The following is a 23084-nucleotide window of genomic DNA, read 5'->3' as shown; positions in this document are numbered from 1 at the left end:
GACATATTTGTTGGCCTTTATTTTCAATACTCTGGTTTTAATGTGTTTTTTTTTTACATCTTCTGTACAGTCTCATTCGTTATGTACAAAGGTTCACGTTTTGATTGCAATAAATGCACGCTATATATTGCACACACTTGTCCCCGCATGTGCATTGGAGGTCATTTGCTGCCAACGTGGTAGTTGCTCAAGCGCCCTGAGGAAGGTAGGTTGTTAGGTACACGTTTGTTTTCAAGTCACGAAACACAGCCAGCTTACAGAAGCGGCATGTACACAAGTGCAAAGTTTGTTTCTGTCCACCATGTAACTCTGTTTAATAAGCTGGCCCCCCCCCCCCTTTTTTTTAATACCACATTTCAGACGTCTGATGCTCGTAAGATGGAATTTAAGTGTCACGCACACTTTCCTAAGACATACTGTTTATCGTTCAGCTTGACGATGAATTAGTATGTATTACTGATAAAAAAAATACATCGAGCTATAATGGACGAAACAAGCTGTGCGATTATTGCATAGGCACAAAGGCGTAGATCAGCACAATGCTTCGTCCACATAAACCGCAGTCATGACTGCTGGAAGCTGGCGAGATTGACGACAGACGAGGGGTTGGTGAACTTTTCAAAGCAAGCGACTTTGTCTGAATTCCCGCACGCGAGTCAGTTTCGTCGTTTATTCCTACCTTTAGTCATGTGGATGCGATTCACGAGAATTCAAGGGGAGACGGAGACATTGAGAAGCTGTTTTTTTTCGACGCGGATAGGTAAGACTAGTTGCCTCTGCACTCCGTTCGCACCAGCACATAACATACATTTTTATAGTCGGCGTCAGGCCGGCAAAGCTGGATGAAGGTCGGTACACGTTGGTACCAGGCCGGCACAAGTTGGCAGCACGCCGACGCACACTCGCAACAGCCCGGCTTACGCTGGAAGCAGGTCGGCACATGCTGGCATCAGGCTGGGACTAAGTTGGTCATAAATCCGTGGCCGACGACACCGATCTCGTCGACAGGAGCCCTTTGCAACGCTTCAGGGTCTCGGTCGGCGCGTGGTCCGTCTTGCGTAGGAGCTTGCGGAAGTCAAACACTCCCGGCGTCTGGTTGGTCGGCGAGGGCTGGGGTGACGGCGTGGGCCGCCGCAGGATCTTCTTGAACTGGTACGGCCCCTGGTTGGGGTCGCACTCGGGGGCCAACGCCGCCACCTTTGGCACCGGCCTCGTCGGTGTTTCAGGTTGCCTGGCGATGAAATCAAGTTTAGTTTCTTTATCAGAAAATCGTCACAAACGAGAGTTGTAATGAGCGTCGTGAACGAGTGACTTGCTGGGAGCGTTGATATGTAAAGTTTGCGCCCCGGCGGGGCTTAAACCTTGGTTGGTGCCAGTCGGGTATCATAGCCACCATCAGAAACTAGCACAGCTGGTCTGGAAAGGTAAACAATTTTAATGGAATACAAATGTGTCGGCGTGAGAATCAGGTTTTTGGACAGATATGATACAATAATAAATAAATAATAAATAGAATATAAGAAAGAAACAAAATAAAATGAAAATAAAAAATATGCAATAAAAAGAATGATAAATCTAGCAGGGTTGTGCAGGACGCATTCTTTGTTTGCTGGTCTTTGTCAGCATGATGAGGCCCGGATATAGATTTTTTTTTTATTTCTGGTTTGATATATGATTGTATTATCTATTGCCTGGAGATAATCCTTTCTCTGCTTGCACTAGCCTGTTTGAACAAAATCTGATCTCTGTTCCTAGTCTTATTGTCCTATGCACTAGTTAGCTGAAGTGAAAAAGATTGTTTCATGGTCCATTTAATATGCGACCCAATCATCCATACAGGGTCGCTTGGAAATGTTTTATCAGAGACCAAAAGTGGTATAATAAATTTAGCAGGAATTGGTGGCAGGGTGAAAAGTGTGCAATGATTATTTTTCCGTATTTAACTTAAAGGAGAGGGGGACAGGTGTGAGACCATACTACCGTGTGTTAGGGAGAAAAGGAAGCTGTGTATTGGGGGGTCTTTTTTGCTGCAAAAATAAACTTTCAGTTTTTGAAAGGTCAGCTTCTGCTCAAATGTAGTGCTAGCAGTTCTGGACCATATGCCAAAGTTGGAGAACTTACCATTACCTGAATCAAAAGTTATAAGTAATTTTTGGAAATTTTTAATGACGAAATGGCAGCCAGCTGAGCATCCATGGAGGCAAACGACGTTAGCCGCTCAAATTGGGTCTCGGTTCCTAGTTGAAAATTTCTGAAACGCGCCGATAACTTCTGAATTGTTAAAAGTAAGTTTGGACACAGTTGCATCTGGTAGCAACCTCTAGCGCCGCACTCGGCGACACCCAGCTTAGTTTGCGACGAGAAAAACGCGTGCGGTTCTCTTTTTTGTCCCGTACGCCCGGTATTTTCCCTCACGGTGAACGCGCGACAGAGGAAGACAATCGAGGTGGGCTCACCTGACTTGGTTTTCTTTGAGCGATCCATCCTGCCACCACATCTCGACTTCGACCATCGTCGGTCTGGCGCCGATGCTGGAGCTGCTCGAATTTCCCGAAGCTGGAATAAACAGTAGGGCTTCCGTTGGGTGCTCGGCGTTCTTGAAGTCTAATTGTTTCATTCTGTCTTGGCACTGCTTTGGTTTATACTTGAGTCTAAGCGTTAACTTGATTTCAGGTGCCATACACAATGCAAACATTCCCCACCGTTTCACAGTCTCTTAGTTTCTATGCCCGTCTCATAATAGCGACCGACCATAGTCGGCGACGTGTTAAGAATGTAGTACATGCTCCAGCCGGAGCTTTCTGCTTTTGGCACATGCACAGCATTCTTAACCCGTCACCGACCATAGTTCAGTTGGAAGTCCTTTGACGTCGGCAGTGGGGAATTCTGTCCATGCCTGACCTAGCCATCGCCTTTATTCCCAAGTGTATGGACGGAGCAAACATCAGTTTCGCGCTGTGTATCGGAGAACTTGTCAGCTTTTCTAGTGGTGGGAATTTGTTCGAGCAAACCACCGATTGGCCTATATTTTTGGGCATGGGATAATTGCTCCCCGAAAGGCGGCGAGTGAAAACGTGCGTTTAGTTTTATCGAAGGATCGCCCGCCTTGGCCGAGTTGTCCTAGTAGAGGTATTAAGGGACTATAAAGGTTAGAGCACTTTAACCTTTCGGGCTAATCCCGGTCTCAACGTCATCGACTACTTAGTCGATGATGCCGAGACCGGATTAGCCCGAAAGGTCATCAGAAGCGAGCATCTCTCACCTGATTGGCTGTCGTCGTCTTGACGCCTCGGCTCTTCCTCGGGTTTGCAACGAAGCTCCCTTGGCGCCGGTTTCACCGGGGCTTCTGTCAACTGAGGTATCCTTCAATGGCAAAGAGCGAGCACAAAGCAGAACTTTCAGAATGCATTTATGAGTGTACAAATAAGTTAAACAAAGAAAACAACTTTTTTTTATTGTTTAAATGGTCAATTAAACTGTTTACGACATAAACGGACTGGTCGAGAGATGGACAAAGAAAACAATTTTTTTTTGTATTGTTTAAATGGTCAATTAAACTGTTTACGACATAAAAGAACTGGTCGAGAGATGGCTTGTTAGGCTTGCCCATTCCTTCTTTTTAGTCATATGCAATGACGACGCAGAAGTCTAGATATATTTTTTTTTTAATTTACTGGTTTTATTGTTCTATAGAAAGAATATCTTAGGAGTGGCATAATAGACAGAAAGAAAATGAGCTGACTCACCAACATTCAATGCACTAAGATAAAACGCTGATTCGCATTATATGTTATATGTGTAGTCAAAATGAAAAGTTCCAGAAATGCAACGCAACATTTCTCAAAGCCAAACAAAACAGAAAAAATGGGTGGCAGTTACATATCAGCAACAAAACGAAAACAAAAATCTCCAAGATATGTACGAAGAAGAAAGGAGTATATAAATGAGTGTTCCCGGGTGTGGCATTCGATGATGGTGTTTGCCTGTGTGAATGGAGTTCTTGTTCTTTTTGAGAAAATTATATTTACCGAGGTATTTGATTCGCTTGAGAAGGCTGGGGACCACACCTGTCGCCACAGCTCTGCGTTTTAGTCACAAGGCGCCGTCGATTTTGCTGGGGTCGCCTACACTCGCGGAGTGCACGTGAACAACTTTGATGGGCGCTCAAGAGAACACTTGCACCCATAACTTTGACTGCTTAGCCACAGAAAGTTGTCCACTAGTATAACAAGCCGTTTAAGCCACATCTTCATTAATAATAAGAAGAATAAAAAGAAAAAATTAGCACTTGTCGAATGTAATACATATTGCCTCGAGAAATCGTGGATTTAAGGAAATCTTGAATGAGTAATCGGGTGTATAAAGAACCCAGATGATCTCTTGAATTTCTGACCTCTCATTCCTCTATGCTGGCCCTCTGGTTTCTTTTTGACTTCGTTTTAAAACCAGCTCTTAGGTTGTTTTTTTTGTTTCTTGAAGGTGGGGGGGGGGGGGGGTGCGGCAAGCACACACGTGGCCCTTATTCCCACCTGGAGTTGCTGGGAACCTTGTGGCTGCAGATTTGGTCGAAGTTGTTGAGGTGCAGAGGCATCTTGGGCTGTGGCCTCTGCTGCAGCTGCTGGTCCTGCTTCTTGCAGCGGCCGTTGAGCCTCCGTTCACTGGGCACGGGCACCTCTTCCTGGGCATTTACAGACAGGAATCAGAAAGGAGCTCTGCCCTCGCTAGGGTTGCCACCAGGGAGCACAAGACTATGCCCAGTGGAGACGAGGACGAGACGGCTGAGCACTTGATACTCTACTGTAAAGGGCTTCACCCTATGCCTATTGAAGACAACATAGATTTAATAAAGTCATCGGGTTTTATTTAGACAGCGAAGGAAGAGTGGATTTTAAGACAGGAGAGATTACCGAGCAGAGATTAAGTGAATGGTGGCAGAAAGCGAGAGAAAACTAGGTATTTTCTTATTAACTGATGGCAAGGAGGTTTTATAGCCTCACTTTCTTTGCAGTGCGGAGTGAATATAGTTTTCACATTTAAATATTCTAAGCTTAAATGGTAAAACAAAATGGCTAGGTGGCGTGCTCGAACCATTGATCAAAGTAGTCGATTGCAATTACTCTCGGTTAAAAGTTTGACTAGATTACTCGAACAATCCAACAGATAATTGGCCATCACTTGGAAAAGTAACGGTTACTTTTCCAGTTATTTCAGATTTTCGAAACGACGGATTTTTCTGTCAGTTTGAAAGCGGGATTTTCGTACTGTCCATTGCTAGATAGAATCACCAAGCTATAAAGTGTTCATCTAAAAATCCACTAATTTCGGTAAACCGTCCTCCTGGCGGAGACTCAATTTGAGGTTTGCTCGGTGAGATACTTGTAGAAACAAAGGGCACGTCATTAAAAAAAGGGAGGGGGGAAATAACCACGATTGCGAGTAATTTTAGTACTCCCAAAAGTCATCAAAGTACTTTTGCGGTCACTTCCTAACGAATGTAATCAAATGGTTACGAAATTACTCTGAAAAAGAGTAATCGACGACGAGCTCTAATTATATTACTTGCAGCGAGTACCGCCGTACAAGTGCGACTACAGAAAATTCCTTAAAAGAGAGCCCAGATTTAAGAGAAAGAGCAACTCGGACGGACAGTGAGGAGTGGAGGGGCTTGGCTAAGGTTGGAGACACTGTCGGACGTCCAATGCCTTCGCCTCCTTGTCGCAGCTTGTGTCGCGAACGTGGCCCGTGAACCGCAAGACCCTGATCGAGCAGTTGGAAGCACTCTCTAAGCACACTAAAAGTCTTTAATGAGCAATGTGCCAAAGAATGTTTTCTCAAATGCAACTCCACTGTAGTACTACGAGGATATCGTTTGAAAAGCCAATCAACAGTTAAAGGCCGACGATCAGATTCTAGATTCTGCAGGGCAGAGGATATTCTCCTCATTATGGGGAAGGAGGAAACAGGCAATGGTCAACTGGGTAGAAGGGGGAGAGGAGGAAGCAGAAGAGAAGTGGAAAGCGCAAACTGGTCGTCCGTCTTTAAGTTGTTAGATAAGGAGATACTGAGGGATCGCCGACTTTGTTACTACTATATTGTAAATTTCATTACATCAAGGTTGTTTTTTTGTTGTTGTTGTTTTTTTATGCGGGGGGGGGGGGGGGGGGGGGGTGCAGTTGCTTTTCAGTTTTCAAAGCATTCAAATTATGTCACATCTTTTAAAAACTGCATATATTTGAAGTTATTGAAGACAATATGCCTGTTGGGTTCAGTCTGGGAGACAAATCCATCTAGAATGTGCGATGTTACTTCGTATTAGAATTGCTCTGAGCACGACGAAACAATATTTCAGTTGATTGAAATAAATCTTGACAGACTTTAGCTGGGGTGAGCCAATTGTGTTTGTTAGTTTAGGACATAAAACTCAACTTTTTTGAGTTCCACGTACCTTAAGCTCGTCCTGCTTTTTAGAAACAAAATGAGCTTACAGAGTCCAGTTGCTGGCGAAGCACGATTGTGCTACGTCTATCGTTTGTTGGGGAAATTTGGCGTGTACCAAGCTATATGAAGTTTTGCCTCTTACCACAATGGCTTGTACATTTCTCGGTCCCAGTTCGGAGACTCGGTGGCAAGTCATGATGAGCTGCGTCAGGTTGCTGTTGTTGGGTTGGGGCTTCTTCAGGCCACGCGCCCGGTTGGTTGGGCCGTGGTGAGCCTGCGGAAGGTGGGCCACGCACCTGTTCAACTTGCCTGTCTCTTTGTTACGTGATCTCTAGCCATCACGCTACAACGTCGTGTGACATTGGTCACGTGCCATTAGGCGATTAATTGGAGGGTTCCAGTAAAGTAACAAAAACCCTACATTTCTGATAGATCGAAATTCCGCATTTGACGGTTTGAGTCGAAATATAAATATTTCTTCACCCGTTACCCTGGTTCAGCAGTGTTCTGCAAGTCCATTAGCTTAGTGATCTGGCATTATACATATAGAGCACATATATGAGCTCTATATGATCACATACATGATGGTAAGGTTGTCGGCTGCGAAAGGGTATCCCGTGTCTCGCACAAAATAAACTGCCGGAATTTCACTCTACAAACAATATAGCGGCTGAGGCCCTAGTTTCAGGACTTAACCTAATAAACAATGCAAGAAGTAATTTTGCAAAAGTTGCAACGAGCGAATGGCGGCCGGCGTTGTCTGTGAATACAAAATGAATAATGTCTTCTGCCAAAAACAGGTGCCATTTTCAAACTGAAATTTCCTAAAATCGTTCCCAACTTTTGAATTGGACAACATCATTGAGTTTCGAATCTTTAACGCCTCGTCTCAACCACTGGGCCTGCATTCGGATGGAGCCTAGAGTTTTGGTATTTGCATTGCGAGAAGCAGTATACTCGGAGCCGACATCCTGTAAGATACAGCAGGTGGACTACATTAGCTAGGCTCATTTTACAACTCGGGATGTGACACGCTAGTGCGCATAATCGGGAGCGAAGACGGCAAGACGCTATCGTGCCCACGGCAGGTCACCTTATGGCAGAAGTCCAGAATTTCCAAGCACTTCCAGCTTGCATCCTGGGGCTCAGCGAGTTTGTGGGCCGCCGCTTTCCTTCGCACTGGGGGATCTCTGTTTCTGTGCAGCTTCATCTGACCTGCAACGTCGCAGCGTCGCGGAACTCTGTCAAACGTTTCAGCGTCAAACAACCCACCGAAGGTGTTTAAGGGAGGACACTAGTCGGGAAGGCAAACTTTTTATCCGTTACCCTTATTTGTGTGAAATTTGCAGGCATATTCATAGATGGGAAAGAGGTGACATGCAAAGATGCAAGTGTATAAGTTTATCCTTTAATGAGTTATGTAAAAGTACATCAGATGAACACTGTGTCACATGAGGAAAACTATAGTTTAGAAAAGATAATGACAATGCCCAGTTTGGTGAAACATACTGTGTAACACCCGTGTGACGCGGCTGTGGACAGCTTCCTTTGAGCCGAGTGTTAGTTGTCATCCTAGGGTATTCCCGCGAAATAATTTTTTCTGCGTAGCTCGCGAAGAAATGCGTTCCGCTTACATCTCTGCGTGACGAGGGCCATGGCGAGTCGCCGTTTCTGGACTTGGCGCTTGGCAAGCCACCTCCGGACGGCCGCTTGGACCACCACGATCTTGCGCACTTGCTGCTCGTAGAGTCGTGACAGGTATTCTACGTGGTAGTACTTGAGGAAGACCTGAGCGATGGTGGGAAAACAAAATGTGCGTCTTACCGTGATATTGAGACACGCGAGCTGATGACACTGAGCTAGTCGATATTGAAATGTGCAAGCTGGTCATGCTTGCTCGTATGTAGCGGGTAATGTTATTTCTTGTACCCCGCAATAAGGTAGAGAACTTGTTCTAGCGGGCAATGTGTTTTCTTTACTTTTGGGCTAACTGGCTAATAATGTTACGTGTTCGTTTTTCAGTAAAGAAAGCATCACATGAAGTTTTACATTTTCTTACCCCAGACTCGCGCTGAATATCCTTCATAATTCAGGCGCCTTCGATGAACAAGGCATTGAAAGGCGAATGCAACATCAAATGAATCCTTTTGCTTGCTTTGCATTGAATGCTGAAGCACATTGGGTTCATCATGTCAGCCACCAGAGCCACAGTAGCTTGTAACGTAAGAAGTAAAGTGTAAATGTTTGAGAAACGTAACACATTCCTTTTTAATCTCAGCAACAAGTAATCTACATTGCTATTATGTGAGCAAAGCACGGCATTGGTCATTTCTACAAAGTTTCAGTCGTAAAGTCTAATGGACATTTCTTTCTGAAACAACGCTGATGCCACCATTGACCTTTAGCGTTGTCCCCATTATTTCATTGATACAAAATTTTTTTCTAAAACGTTTTACAATATATGAAATGTGCTACCATCTCGGACGATATAAATTAGCCGCACCCAACGTTTTACTCCCGAGGCTCACAAAGGAAGATCGTTAGTTACCTTCGACTTTCCGATGGCGTAGTCGTCCATTTTGAGCCGGGACAGAAGCAGGTGACAATTTTCGCGATTGGCAATGACTTTTTCGTTGAAGCTGAATGCCAGGAAGCAGTACCTGTGGATGTCCTGACACATTTAATGCGAACATGACATCTGCAATTTTTTCCATTACTTGTTCGTGCAGACATGTCTCTATATCTCTATATGGTCCCCTCTAAATTTTCCCGCTAAATTTAACGGAAAAAGTTTCCCGGGTTGAGTGGCGTCACGTGTGACGTCACGAGGAAAAAAATTCCCGCTAAATTTAGCGGGGAAATTTTCCCACCAAGTTTAGCGGGGAAGTTTTGCCCTCGTGACATCATGTGTCGCCATTATGGGGAAGCGTCCCATAATGCAGCGCGCAATTAACGCCGACGGCGACGCCACTTAAGCCAGAAAGGGGCGCCTAAGAGCTGCGCTCTAAAACGAAGGACTATTTTCGGGGCTATTTTTTGCGGGAAAGGTTTGATTTAAATTGTCATAGTAAAACTGGTCCGATTTAAATCATCCTGATCTTTATTCTCTACCCCGGTCTACTCGAGAGGCACTGACGTGCCGGCGAGCTCACCTCTTGAGCAGCTCAACGAAGGAGTACCGGTGCGAGAACCCTTGCTGCCGGATGTAGATGGTCTCGAGGACGCCCGTGTACCGTAACTGCCTGAGCACCTTCTCCCTGGAGAAGCCTGCGGCGACTCTGTGGTCGTTGGGCTTGAGGCATCGCACGAAGTGGGGTAGCCCGGCGCTCATCTTCTGCAGCAGGTCCATCAGCGAGAAGCGGAACGACGTGGTGGTCGTCTGCAGAGCCTTGGCTTGACTCACCAGGCTCTGCGCCGACATCTGCGTCGGATGGGCCCTTGAATGGTTTAGAGATTCGGCAGCGGTATGCTGCGTTTTGACATTTTGTACGCATTTGGCCGTTTCTTGCGTTTTGTACGCGCCTGGCGAAGAGGAAAGTAGTTCGCCATAATTCTTCAATACGATAGCATTTCTTGGGGCAGCACTCCACGGGAAAATTCTCATCTATAATACAAAACAATTTACCGTAGAGTTCTGAAAGAACGTCCACCCAAAATGAAGAGAAATAATGAAAAACATGGATGGGCTATCTTTGGGGATGCCACAGCAAAACTTTATCAGAAATGACTGATACAGACACTGGCACTGGGTACAAACCACGTGACGCGGGAACTGATACCGCAGGTCACGGACACGGCAAATTCGCGTTTCACGATGTGATAAACACGCGGGAATTCGCTTGGAACTTCTGTGTCACGGGAAAAGATACCGAAGGTTGCGGACGCAGCAGATTTCACAGTGCGAAGGGCCCGCGGAAACCCACCGAGAACTCCCATCTCACGGGAACGAATATCGCGAACGCAGGAGCTTTATGGTGCAATAAACACGCGGGAACCCGCTACAAATTTGCCTGTTACGGGGGCCCATATCGTGCGCGCAGATCGCGGACAAAAACGCGGGAACCCGCTTCAAACTTCATGTCACGTAAACGGATAGCGTAGATTGCGGGCGCAGCAGATTCGAATTTCACGGTGCAACATACGCGCCGGAACAACTCGCGTGTTACGTGAGCCGATATCGCTTGCGCAGATCGCGGACAAAAGACAGTTTTCGTAGAGCGCGCTTCCCTCCCCGCTCAACCTTCCGTAACGAAGAGCGTGCTGCGGGTAGCGTTGCGGCACGGCGAAAACGATACACGAAAACTCCCTAAAAACGCGGAAACCCGCTTTGGAACTCGCTTGTCAGACGTACGGGAAAATCAAATTGCGCGGTTGATGCGATTTCCGTCGGACATCGCGTGTCATCCGACGGGAATCGGGGGGTGGGCGATGTTTCGATATTTATATGTTACAGATATTTATCGAGAAAAATGGAATGGGCGATCTCTCGGGGGCGGGCGTTCTCTCAGAACTTTACGGTAAATAGCAAAATAAAATTAAAAAAAATAAATTAAGGGAACATTCATTGGTGGATCTTTAGGGAATGCGTAGCATGACCCTTGGGAAACGCTTACACTGACCCCTTCTATTTTCTTTTTTGGTTTTCTCTTTTGCTTCCTCCATTTTCGGCCCCTTCTATTTTCTTTTTTGGTTTTCTCTTTTGCTTCCTCCATTTTCGGCTTCGTTGCGGGGTCAGTGTTAGCATTTCCCAAGGGTCATGCTAACGCATTCCCTAAGGATCAACCAATGGATCTTCCTTTAATTTTTTACCGCCTACTTGGACCAGCACTAGCACTTGGTTCACTTCATTTTGTAGCACATACCAAGGCATACGGGCTCCGCACACCTGCAAGTTCAGACTCGCCCCAGCATCCGCGCGCACATTGGCTTCCATTTCGTGACGTCACCTCCCTCTCGCCTTTGTCCTCTACTACTCGCCTCTTTACACGGCACGCTTCTATTTCTGTTTTGGCCAGAGATGGATGCTATCAGCTATGTGTCCGTCCAAAGACGGACACATAGCTGGTGGCAATGGCGTCGAAACAGAGGGTGCAGTGTGACGGGAGGCAATTGTCCCTCCAGACACTTCAGACAATTTTATATAAACGTTTGGGGGGAAGGGAAGGAAGTTCTCCTCTCCCACGGACAAATGTAACGTTACGAGTGGAGCACATGCCCTTTTCCTGCTAAATTTGTCGGGAAAGTTTTCCCACTACATTTAGCAGGAAAATGTGGAGCCTTATCTTTTTTTTTTTTTTCAACCAATATACTCTTAAAGCTGTCGTTCTAGATAAGTCGCGGGGTGGTCGGGGCAGCGCGTGTCGGGGACCCCACTCACGTTCTGGCAGGTGTACTGCGAGGGAGTGTACAGCTGGCCCGTCTTGGTGAGCGGGGACTGAAACAACGTCTGCACCACCGGGAGTTTGGACTGCCGGAGCAGCTGCACTATCTCGGTCGGGAGGAAGTTGCGGTTCTTCTCCACAAAGCTCCGGGCGTCGTACAGCACCTGCATCGGGTTCAGAATGTTCTAGACTGCAAAGGAAGCACCAGTAAAACGTATCTCCAGCAGAGTTGTTCCACAAGAATTGCCTTTTTCCTCCTTTTTTGTTTTTGTTTGTCCAGTATTAAAACAAACGTGCCATTAGACGTTCTGGGGCCAGTAGACATTACCAGTAGACAAGGATAATCTGTTAGTAGTAGACAAGGATAATCTGTTACCAGTAGACGAGAGTCTTATCAGTAGACAAGGATAATCTGTTACTAGTAGACAAGGATAGTCTGTTACCAGTAGACAACGAGAGTCTTATCAGTAGACAAGGATAGTCTGTTACCCTTGGACGAGTCTGGTACCAGTGTCTACAGGACACTGGTACCAGACACTCCTTGTCTAGTGTACAAGACATTCTAGTACCAGTAGACAAGGGGAGAGTTGTGCCAGTAGCCAAGGAATTTGATACGAGTGTCTACTGGACACTTGTACCACACACTCTTTGTCTAATTTAGCAAGGAACTCTCGTACTAGTAGCCAAGGGATCTGGTACCTATGTCTGCTGGACACTTATATACCAGAAACTCCTTATCTCCTGTAATGACACTCTGCTACCAGTAAACAAGGGGACTCTGGAACCAGCATCTACAGCTACCAGACCTACACTTTGGAACCTGTACACAAGTAGAGTTGCTCTCTTTCCTCGAAATAATATTCACCACAAAGCTTCACTGTAACCGGGTAGTCGTAAATATTGCGCCAACTTTTTTCAGGGAAAGCTTATTTGTGACATGCATGTTCTTTCCTGGCACTTTAAAAAACAAAAAAAAACAACTTGGGACTTCATGTAAGGTAATTACTTATACTAGTACTAATGTAGCGAATTGAGCGAGTTGGTAAACCGTAAAAGTGAAGTGAAGAAACAAACAGAACAGGACGAAACAAACTTGACAGCTTCGTCCTGTCGTGTTTGTTTCTTCACTTCGTCTTCGTCGTTTGAGCTGGTTTCCTTGTGTACCCCATAGCCTCGCAAAATTTTTTAAAGCATGAAATACTCTTTGACGCTACACCCCTATACCTAATCCCAAAATTGTGTCCGTCGGTCCGTGCATTTTCTGCTAAATTTAGCGGGGAAAGTAGCGTCACGTGACCTATACACCTTGGGGAAATTGACGGCACGTGACCTACCAGATCAACTCAGTTTCCTCGCTAAATTTAGCGGGAAAATTCACGTCTTGTGGCCAAAACATCAATTCAGTTGCCTCGCTAAGTTTAGGGGGAAATCGACGTCACGGGACCTATAAACCAATTCAGATACCCGCTAAAGTTGGCGGGAATATTGATGTATTGTGGCCCAGGCACCAATCCAGTTTCCCCGCTAAATTTAGGGGGGAAAGTATACGACACCTGACAATCCAATTCCCTCGCCGATTCCCTCACCGATTTCCTATAGTGCGTTTCATGCATTCCAGGTCTTTGCAGGTGAAAGTCGCTGCCAGTTTCTTTTTTTCAACAAATAACGAACTAAGCATATAAAAAAGGAATAAGCATGCAAACATTTATCTAGATATAAATGATCTCGAAACTTGATTGCGGTGCCATGACAAGGTCCTCTAAGGAAGATTGTAATTTACCTCGAGCTTGGTATACTCTGAGAATATTCACAAAGTCAAACAAGTTACATAACCCATTAGTGACGTCGCCACAGAAAATATCACTGCGACCGATGTTTACCAATTTCATACCGATGCTGTGCGCCTCTTTGCCTCTGGCACATGTATTAGTAAATAGTTGCGTTCAGCTCATTCTACATCATTGTAATAACTCGTTCTACTGCGCTGAAGATGCTTGGTGCAGCAAAAAGAGATCAGTTACGGATATGGTTGCACAGCACCTTTCCAGCATGATGTCTTATGGTGAACTGGAGGGCATTGGACTTGGGCCGGAGGTAGTACTTGGACTTGATGTTGTTGTGGAATTTGTCTGCTCGAGAAAAGACATGTTGGTTGACGTGAGGAGTTTTCTCCGGAGACCATATTGCAGGGCTGTGCAGTGTATGAGAGCCACGCGAAACTTTCAGTTATTTGCGATCGTGAGAGTGTGGCACCAGGTAGTGTAACGTAGTCATAAACCAATACTGTTACGAGTTTTTTTAAATACTCCCAAGACTGCGTGAAATGATACAGTTGCCTAGACACAGCCGCTTTATCTATTCCTGTATCCCTGCTCGTAAAAAAAGGTTGTGGTGTAATGCCATAAACTGCCCACGTGTGCATTACGGAAGGAATTCTTCGTCGGATTCATACTCACCGATGAGTGACTGGTCCGTAGCGCTCGGGAAATGACTCTCTTCGTCCAACAACGCAAGCAGCCCCAGGGGCCGACCCAGGAACATATCCAAGACTGGACGGTTGTCGCCGAAGGAGATCGGTTGCACGCTCAGTCCTTCGTTCAGGTACTCTTGCTGTGACCGATAAGTGAACATTGGAAAACGGCAATGCAGAGTTGGGCACACCGTTTCGTTGTACAGGGTGTTTTGTTTAAACTTTACAGGTTTGTTAAAAGAAAAAAAGAAACGTGGACGGTATACTTTCGATGACGCTCAGCATGTCTCGGATTCGAACCACATATCTTTATCTTGAATAACTAAAAAGTTAATTAACAAATTTTAGTTAATTAACCGACCTATCATGACGATTATCTCCCTATTTTATGTTACTTTGGCCGTATAAGTCACCTGCACAGGCAACAGTAAATAGCCTTCGCAGTTTTTTCTTTAAATAAATAGGTATTAAGAGCATTATATTGTGTGCACCGTTGTCTTCCATTGTCATTAAATTGATGGGAGTGGCAATTGCTCGCGACAGTAGACACTAACAATGTCTCTTTTTTTTTATGCTTTAGCGATCGATGGTGTCCCAAATCTTTGACATGGTAGGCTTTGAAAATGGCAGAATATTGCTAAAGACGACATTTGTGGCCAGTTGCAAGTTTTGGGACACCAATCCAGCCTACCACGAAAGAGGCGTCGTTTGAACCGTTTTAGTGCTTCCAGTTACTAGGGAGTTTTAGCGAGTCGTTTTTCAAGCACACGGTTCCGAAATCACGAACGGTACAGCTGGTCCGTTCCGTGAAACCGTATGTCAAATTTGACATACTTTAGCGAATCGTGAAAGTGGCGCGACCGTGTAGACGATGATGATGATCATGCTTAATGGTGGCGCCATCTTCTAGTAAGCATGTGAAACATTATGCAACGTGTAAATCAGTGGCGACGGTGGCGGGCACCGTAGTGGCGGCAGTGGCAGTTCGTGTTTCCGGCGCACGACTGATGTAAACAAGGCGGCCGACGTAACATTTGCCGGTCGGAATTTCAAGAACTGCGAAGCTAGATAGAGTAAAAAGTGTAAACGACCGTAAAGGTATGTGGTGTGTCTCCGTCATCTTCAACTTTCTACGATCGTTCACGTTGTGTGCCGTCGAACCAAATCATTTCGTCCGCTCGCGGTGGCCATGCACGGCAGCTAGTCTGTCCGCAGATCGCAAAGATTTACTAGCATGCTCAGTGTACAGCATTTACGATCGCTTACCATTGTGAGCAGTCCTCGAAATGATTTGGTTCAACCTCTCAAACGCGGCAAATCGCCTCCCGCTGTTCTAAGCCTAACGCTCGGCTGGGTCGGCGAAGGCGGTCGCCGAACCGACCGCCATCTTTTTTTTACCCGAGTCGTGAACGGTGCTGGGTGCGTTGCGGTGACGACTCCAGCGGCCGGAATGGGAGAAACGAACGAGAAGGGCCTCCCGACTCCCCGAACGACTCGCGCGCGCATGCGCAGTGGCGTCGCGGATGCGTTCGAGGGCGAACCGTTCGTGTGGAAACGACCTGCTAAAACTCCCTACTAATGGAGAGTAGATCGTTCCGATGACCCGATGACTCGGGCGTCGCCTTTACGCATGCCTCGTATCGTTATCGGAGGTACCTTAACGATATACTAAAACTGCCTAGTAGGACTAGAACATGTATTCTGTATCGTTATCGGGTATCATTAACGGAACGATCAACCTGACCTCTCTAATAGCGGAGGATGTTTTGCTACTGTGTAGGCAGGTGGCGGTTTGCTTCTTATTTTGGTTTCCTTCAGTTAGTGCGAAAACATTGCTTTCGAAGCATTGATTTAAAGGGACACTGACAGGGTATGTATGCTCGCCAAGGTTTTTATTTGTGCACGACATACGAGAGCCCAACTACCCAGAACACAATTCGCGGCTCGAAATTCGTTTTCTTTAAGCCAGAAAACCGCCGATCGAGGACTCTCCGGTTTGAGTCGCGCTCACTCTCTTCTCCGTGGTCACGTGCCGTTCTCTATGGTTTAGTCACAACCACAAAATATAATCCAGTGTTGCGGAATGGGCACCCCCATTCCATTCCAATTCCATTCCGGGGAATTAGAGTTTTCAATAATTCAATTCCTTTCAACTCCTAGGAATGGGGACACTGGGCCCATTCCCACTCCTGGAATGGTTGGATCGTTCCATTCCATTCCTCTAATTCCAGAACGTAAAAATTGGCTCTTGACAGCTACATTGTGTTGCCGGCATAAGCACCATAAAGCTGACATTATCAAATGCATAGACAACTGCATCAAAATGCAAAATGCCTAAAAAAAGCACTGATTTTACTAAGGGAGCGCCAGTGGCACTAAGTGTTTGTTTACATTGTACTGCAAACATCGTGAAAGCCTCTTGATATGTCTATGCTTGTTTAAAACGTCGGTCTTTCGACCACGTGGCTTGCAACAAACAGCAAAACGTAAATCCACTCATTTTCTTTGGCAAACTTTTTTTTTGCATTTGTCTTCTAGAACATACGCCGCCAGCCTTTTTGTTTGATAAGACCATAAAAATATCCAGTTTGTGCGTGGCGCAGAAATAAGCTATATTAAGTACTGTATTCTTCAACTACCTGCACAGCAATACGGTTAGTACGCTGCTGGAAGCGACTCCATGCACAGCGGCAGGAACACATCCTCTGACAAAGTGCAACCTCTGCGGCGCAGCACGAGAGACTACGTCACGAAATAGACTTTCTGCAAGTCTAGTCAGTTCGGTCACGCGACAAGAGCGGTGACGACAATCTACTTCACCTTACGATGGACCGCACCAGACAGCATGAGAGCCATCGAAACCAATCCAGTGCCTTCTGAGTGTCGCGTGACCCTGGGGCGCAGCAACGCGCCTTGCGTGGTCCCGCTCATGGTGCTGGATTGCCTGGGGTGACTCATAGCGTCCGCGGCGGTCCATCACAAAGTGAAACAAAGTAGGCAGAGTCTAAAGTCGAAGGAAATGAGCGGGAATCTGCTAGCTTGCTTGTAACCCTAACCCACTTGAATGTAAACATATAACCCAGAAAACAAGCATCGGAAGAAAGTTCAAGTAGAAGGCGGACTTACACGTAAAAATGCAGAATAATAAAACAAGTGCAAAGCGCAAGAGAAGAGAAAAGTGAATCTTGCTTTGTTTTATTGTCAAAGCAAACCGACAGTTCGCACTTCAAAGGAGTGCGCTCGAATGAACGTGGAAGGCAGCAGGTTTGGTCGCCTGCTAAACAACTCTCCTCGAACTATACGAAAACAATACCTGATCATCTTTCGGCGGCGCCCGAGTCGACGAGTTATCAGAGCTCTGCGAGTTATGAGTCGTCCCCCGCTCTCAGATCTCAGTCTGTGCGCGCGTGTATTCTCCGTGCCTTTGTTTCTTTTGCTTGGTGCTTGGTTTCTTGTTCGCTCGCTCTCGTGTGACGCCAGTAAAGCCCGTCGCCTGTGCGAAAGGCGCCACCGTCACCCTTCCCCCCCTCCCTCCCCCCTCTACTCTTTGCTTTGACGCTTCTTTTTTTGTATTGCATTTTTTGCGCATAAGTCTGTTGGAGCTCCACACGGGTTAGCAGTTTCCTGCCCGCTCATTTTATGTCGGAGCAACTGGCTCGCCGACTGGCTCAAATTCGCTGACCGGAAACACTAAAAAAAATAAAAAAAACCGGGCCCATTCCATTCCCATTCTATTCCGGGCAAAAGGCATCTAATTCCATTCCATTCCCCTCAACGCTGCCGCCATTCCATTCCCATTCCATTCCGGGGTCGCGAAAATTCGGAATGATTCCGGAATCATTCCAACTCCGGAGTGGCAACTCCACAACACTGATATAATCAAAGTCGTGGGTCATAAAAAAAAAAAACAAAAAAAAACTCAATATTAAAAAAAAACAAAAAAACATGATACCCATTTTTTTTTGTGGCTTCTAAAAAACTGCAAATATGTTGATTGAAAAAAAAAGGAAAAAAAAAAGGTTGCACGGTGAATTTGAAGCACTCTATGCATTCTCTTCGTAATTCTCAACATGATGTCGTGTCGCGGGAGTGGCGGGCTGGACGGCTGAACGAAGCGGACTGAAGGATGGCAGCGGACGACGGGCGTGGGACCTCTACTTCAGTACTGTTGTTCGCGGTACCGGCGAATCTGTCTAGCTTCGAAAGAGAAATCGTTTAGCGATCAAAACAATTAAGGTTCATTCCGTACGACACGCCCGAGAACCAAGCTGATTCACACGAAGACGTCGCCGAGTCGTCGTCCCTTCTCCTGGCTGAAGACATCGCTCGTCTTACAAACACGAAGTGATGAGAGCTTGAAAGATATGCAAAAGCGAATTTTTCATCTGCCTCGCACAATAAAAAAAAAAAAAAAAAAAAAAAAAAAAACGAAGGGGAAAAAGAAGAAAAAAGAAGAAAACGCGGTTGGTTGTAGCCACGTGACTTCCGGCAACTCTGTCCTCCTCTACATTTCTTCTTCCTCCCAGGTTCGGTTTCGGTTCCGAGGACTTGCGTTTTATGACTATTAAAAATATATGTGATTCTGTAGCAAAATATTGATTGGGTAGCCTTCCGCCACATTGATGGAAGTGCTGCGCCTTTTGCGCAAAACTGCGCTATGAATGATAGTGCGCTACATTTTGCGCCAATATGCCATTTTCGCTAAGTACTGCGCCGCACATGCTTGGCTTAGAGCACGGTCGAAGGCTCGAACACATACAACCACTAACACACCTACTAAAAGCGAGAGTCACGGGACATTTATTGAACTTGACTGGTTTAGCCGATGAAAGAACGCGTACAGGGAAATGACGAATGCCACAATGTCGCACTTTGATCCCGTTTAATTTGTCCCATTGGCTCGCAGCGCCGGCTGTAGCGTCGGCGTAAGGTTAGAAGAGGCATAGAGATTGCTTTTCAACCACTCTTGCCGGTTCGTGTGCTGATTGGTTGATCGCCGACGCGGACATCGTCTAAATTTCCAGACGATGTCGGCGACGTCGGGAACTAAAAGTCGCGAGAAATTTTTGCGAAAAAACTAGGATGTCGGCAAGTGTGATAGGACAGATCCAGGGCCTTGCACTCATGAAATCACGTGACCCTCGTATCGTCTACCAGATGCCTGCGTGCCGTGGCTGCAGACTGTGTAATGTGGCACCTGAGCCAGTCGCGATTAACATTTTCTCGTCTCAACGCGCGCGCGCGCGCGTCGAGCTTCGCCGCTTTGCACCGGAGTGCTAGGAGCAGCGGCTTGCCTGGGGGAGCGGCTTGTTTAGTGCGATAGGCGCGCAAATTGTGCTCATGATTATAACGGGTCGACCTTCTTTGTCAAAAAATGTAGGTTAATCTCGGGATAGAAAGAAACTGAGCCAAGAAAGAGAGGGAAGGAAAAGAGCACGGGTCTGTATTTGAATAAATATGGTACTCGGGGTAGGGTCTATGTTTGAATGAATATAAACGGTAGTCGAGGTAGTTCCCGTACAACTGTCGATCGAAAGAGCAGCGAACTTTGAATTAAAGGGAAGCTGAAGCGGTTTTGAGTTTGATTAAAAACACTCGATTTGTTTTAATCCGACTTCAAGCACAACGAATATTCCAAAAAGTAGGCTATTTCATACCCGTATCACTTAGACGCTTTTGAAGTTGCATTAAAAGCAGGTCCTTCCGCGGCAGCGGGAGAAGGCAGTAAAAGGAGAAGGGAAAACATGACGTCTCGAAAGGCCCCTCGCGCGTGCTCCTCGACTTGCAGAGCCAGCGTCGTGCATCGTCGATACTGAGCTAGTTTGTGATTCATGATTCTGAAAGATGCCAGCTGAACGTGGGAAGATACACGAAGAGAGAGAGAGAGTGAAAAGAGGGCAAACACACTGCTCGATTAGTAACCATTTAGTAGAGATCTTGGTCTTCCACACCCATTAGTTTTATATATCGGAATGAATGGATGTGGTAGAAGAAAAGGCTTATCTTCAGTAAATGGTTGCTCGTCCAGCAGTTTCGAACACCTTTCTACAGACGATGCAGGCACCTTAACGAATTCGACGAGCTTACGCGAAACGGAGACGAAACGAGATAAGGATTAGCAGTTGATAGTTGAGCGACAGATGCAATTAGAATCGCGCGTGATCATTTTATGACATCACGGCTCGACCAACTCACGTTTAGTGTTGTTTTAAGAACAAATGATGGTGATTTTTTTTTTGTTATTTCGGCTTTTCTTTAATTCTAGTTCCAACGCCGCTAAAAAGCAATGCGACCTTAAAAAAAAAAAAAAAAAAAAACATGTCTTTCATAATAATTGTGGGCAATTGTTCTTTGCAGTTCAATGGAAGTCTTGAGTTTGGTAGGTTTATAGAATTTGGGGGACGCGTTTTTATAGATAGACGTGTTAGCGGATATGGTGGTTCTTGCTGGCACTTTACAGTAATTATATTTACAGGCTAAATAAACTACCGTGTGTAAAATGTAGAGGGAAGAGAGGCTTTCTCCCAACTGAGATGTTGCGCTACGATTCATTTTTCAACCATTTTTTTACCAATGTAAATGAGTGCCTTATTTCCAAAAACATAACTATGTGTTCCCTTTAGCTCCCTGTCTATCTTTATTGCAAAGAACAATAAGTAATATGCTCCAGTGTCGAAAAGGAACCTTCCATCGTTATCATAGATGATTGTATGAACTCGGTTAAAGATACAATCACTTTTTCATTTGAAGTGATGTGGTAACAGATGTTGGCATCTGCTTCAAAAGCATCCATGACTGCTCCAAATGAATATTTTGCAGGCTACAATACCTACTACAAAAGGTGAAATGCCGCTTCCATCACTGCTAACATATTAAATTGCATCAAAAACAAAATTAATTTTTTTTGGGGTGCGTCAGTGTTCCTTTAACATCAGGCAGGCTCGATATAATTGCCAATTCGCAGCACCTATTTAGTGACTTCCACATCTGTGACTTCAGACACCTTCTGAAGTTAGACACCTAAGACGCGCACAAGCAGGACTCGACACCCTCTACTCCCCCTCCCTCGTTATCTCCCGCCCCCCCCCCCCCCCCCCCCCACACACACACACAGACGCAAAGGAAAAGGAGAGCAGATAAGTGACGCAGCTGCAAAAGATTCGTCCGCGTACCTGCTCCCAGGCAAAGACGTGCTGGTTGAAGAAGAACTGTATCTGCTCGTTGGCGATGTTGATGCACAATTGCTCGAAGGAGTTTTTCTGCAGGTCTTCGAAGCCGAAGATGTCCAACAGGGCCACGGACAAGGGGAGACCTCTGCACCGTGTGGCACGGAAAACAACGGGACACGCAAAAGTCAGTGTCCCGTGTTCGCTGACGCAGAAGCGCGTTCAGACGGGAAACCAAACAGAAATGGCAAGTGAAAGTGTGCAGGCGAGCTTGTTAAAAAAACGTTACAATCTAAACACTAATAAAAAAAAAAAAACGTACGATTTTTTTTTTTGCCGTAAAATGTCGTGCATAAACGGCTGTGTGCTCGTGTTCTTTAACTAATTTGATTTGATTTATTTTTATTAAAGTTAATTGCTCAAAACAATTAAGAAGCTAATTATGTTCAAGTTTAGTCATTTTCCTAAATAGCTCCCCTCTGACAGAGACTAACGCGAAAACAACCTTTTTGTCCGTGCGATGCATACTTTTCAAAGGAAGGAACTATTTGACCAGCGCTTCGAGCAATGCCCTGCGTACCCTGTCTGTTTTTGTGCTAGCCGCCTCGGCAGCTAACTCCGCATGGCATTCGCTTCTTTCTTGTCGATAGGGATGATAAGATCGCTATGGACTGTGTCATGCTCCTGGGCCTGCATGCAATCGGGCGAAGCAGAATGGCCCTTAATTTTACCATTTGGACTTCTTTGTATTACATCTAAAAGAAATGAAAGAGGTTTACAACACCCTGTAATGCCGATTTAGAGCGCAGCTCTTGAGGAGGAGGAGGGAAGGGTACTGAGGGAGGGTATACCTTTCCTCATCCTCCCTGCTACTCCTCCTCCCCTCATCCTTCAAGCTCATCCCCTCCTCTGATCCTCCTCCCTCCTCTCCCTCCCTCCTCTCCTCATGCCTCCTCCTCCTCTCCCCTCGTCCACCTCCCCTCCCCCTCCTTCCCGCGCGTTGCATCATGGGAAATGTCCCATAATGCACCGCGCGGTTACGCCGACGCCGACGCCGCTCAAGCCGAAAACAAACGCCTATAAACAGCGCTCTAAAAAAAAAGAAAAATGCCACCTCGGTAGCTTTGAGGGAAAGCGCCGGCCGACGGATTCCCAGCCGAGGTGACGGGTTCGAATCCCGGCTGAGGTGCCCGCAATTTTGACGGAGGCTTATTGCGGAGAAGGCGCCGCCCTGTAACCGAGATTTCGGTTGCACGTTGAAAGATCTCCAGGTGGTCTAAATTAATCCCCAGTCCTTCGCTGGGGATTAACCAAATTTGGGAGTAAAAACCTCCCTATTTTGACTCTCCGTTTGTGCTAATTTGCACCATGCACAATGCCCTCTCTCGATGCTCTATGGCCCCGGGGCAATGAACAGGAGGTACCTCAGTCGGCCGCTAGTCAGCGTGGCTGGTGGCCAAAACCGGGCAACTTTGGGAAGCCCTAACCGCGGGACGACCGAACGCGCGCTCTGTGTCAGAGTTCGACGGGTCGCGCTCCGACGTTCGAGCTCGAGATCGGGTTCCATGACTGCGGCCGCGGTCCGTCTCAGAGTTTCGAAAATCCCGCATAATAAGATGGCGCCAGCCG

At 46.2% G+C, this 23084-nt stretch overlaps 1 protein-coding gene across 1 annotated transcript in view; it reads right to left on the bottom strand.

The window, feature by feature from the left end:
* The window catches only part of LOC8040737 (myosin-IIIb), a 160343-nt gene continuing 137259 nt past the window's right edge, over positions 1-23084 (bottom strand). Inside the window, exons 22-34 of the mRNA XM_029980058.4 lie at positions 21462-21603; positions 14276-14429; positions 13860-13948; positions 11816-11983; positions 9591-9859; positions 8987-9098; positions 8073-8226; positions 7532-7653; positions 6581-6712; positions 4530-4678; positions 3263-3363; positions 2457-2556; positions 1-1231 (exon numbers count right to left, since the gene is read on the bottom strand). Coding sequence (XP_029835918.2) covers positions 970-1231; positions 2457-2556; positions 3263-3363; positions 4530-4678; positions 6581-6712; positions 7532-7653; positions 8073-8226; positions 8987-9098; positions 9591-9859; positions 11816-11983; positions 13860-13948; positions 14276-14429; positions 21462-21603 — 1954 coding nt within the window. The 3' untranslated portion in view covers positions 1-969. The remainder of the gene's footprint in view (positions 1232-2456; positions 2557-3262; positions 3364-4529; positions 4679-6580; positions 6713-7531; positions 7654-8072; positions 8227-8986; positions 9099-9590; positions 9860-11815; positions 11984-13859; positions 13949-14275; positions 14430-21461; positions 21604-23084) is intronic.

The sequence above is a fragment of the Ixodes scapularis genome, unplaced genomic scaffold (genome assembly GCF_016920785.2).
Source record: "Ixodes scapularis isolate PalLabHiFi unplaced genomic scaffold, ASM1692078v2 PGA_scaffold11__112_contigs__length_91849675, whole genome shotgun sequence".
NCBI classification, from domain to species: Eukaryota; Metazoa; Arthropoda; class Arachnida; order Ixodida; family Ixodidae; genus Ixodes; species Ixodes scapularis.
The sequence above is the reverse complement of the archived record's forward strand: the minus strand, read 5'-3'. Positions and strand labels throughout refer to the sequence as shown.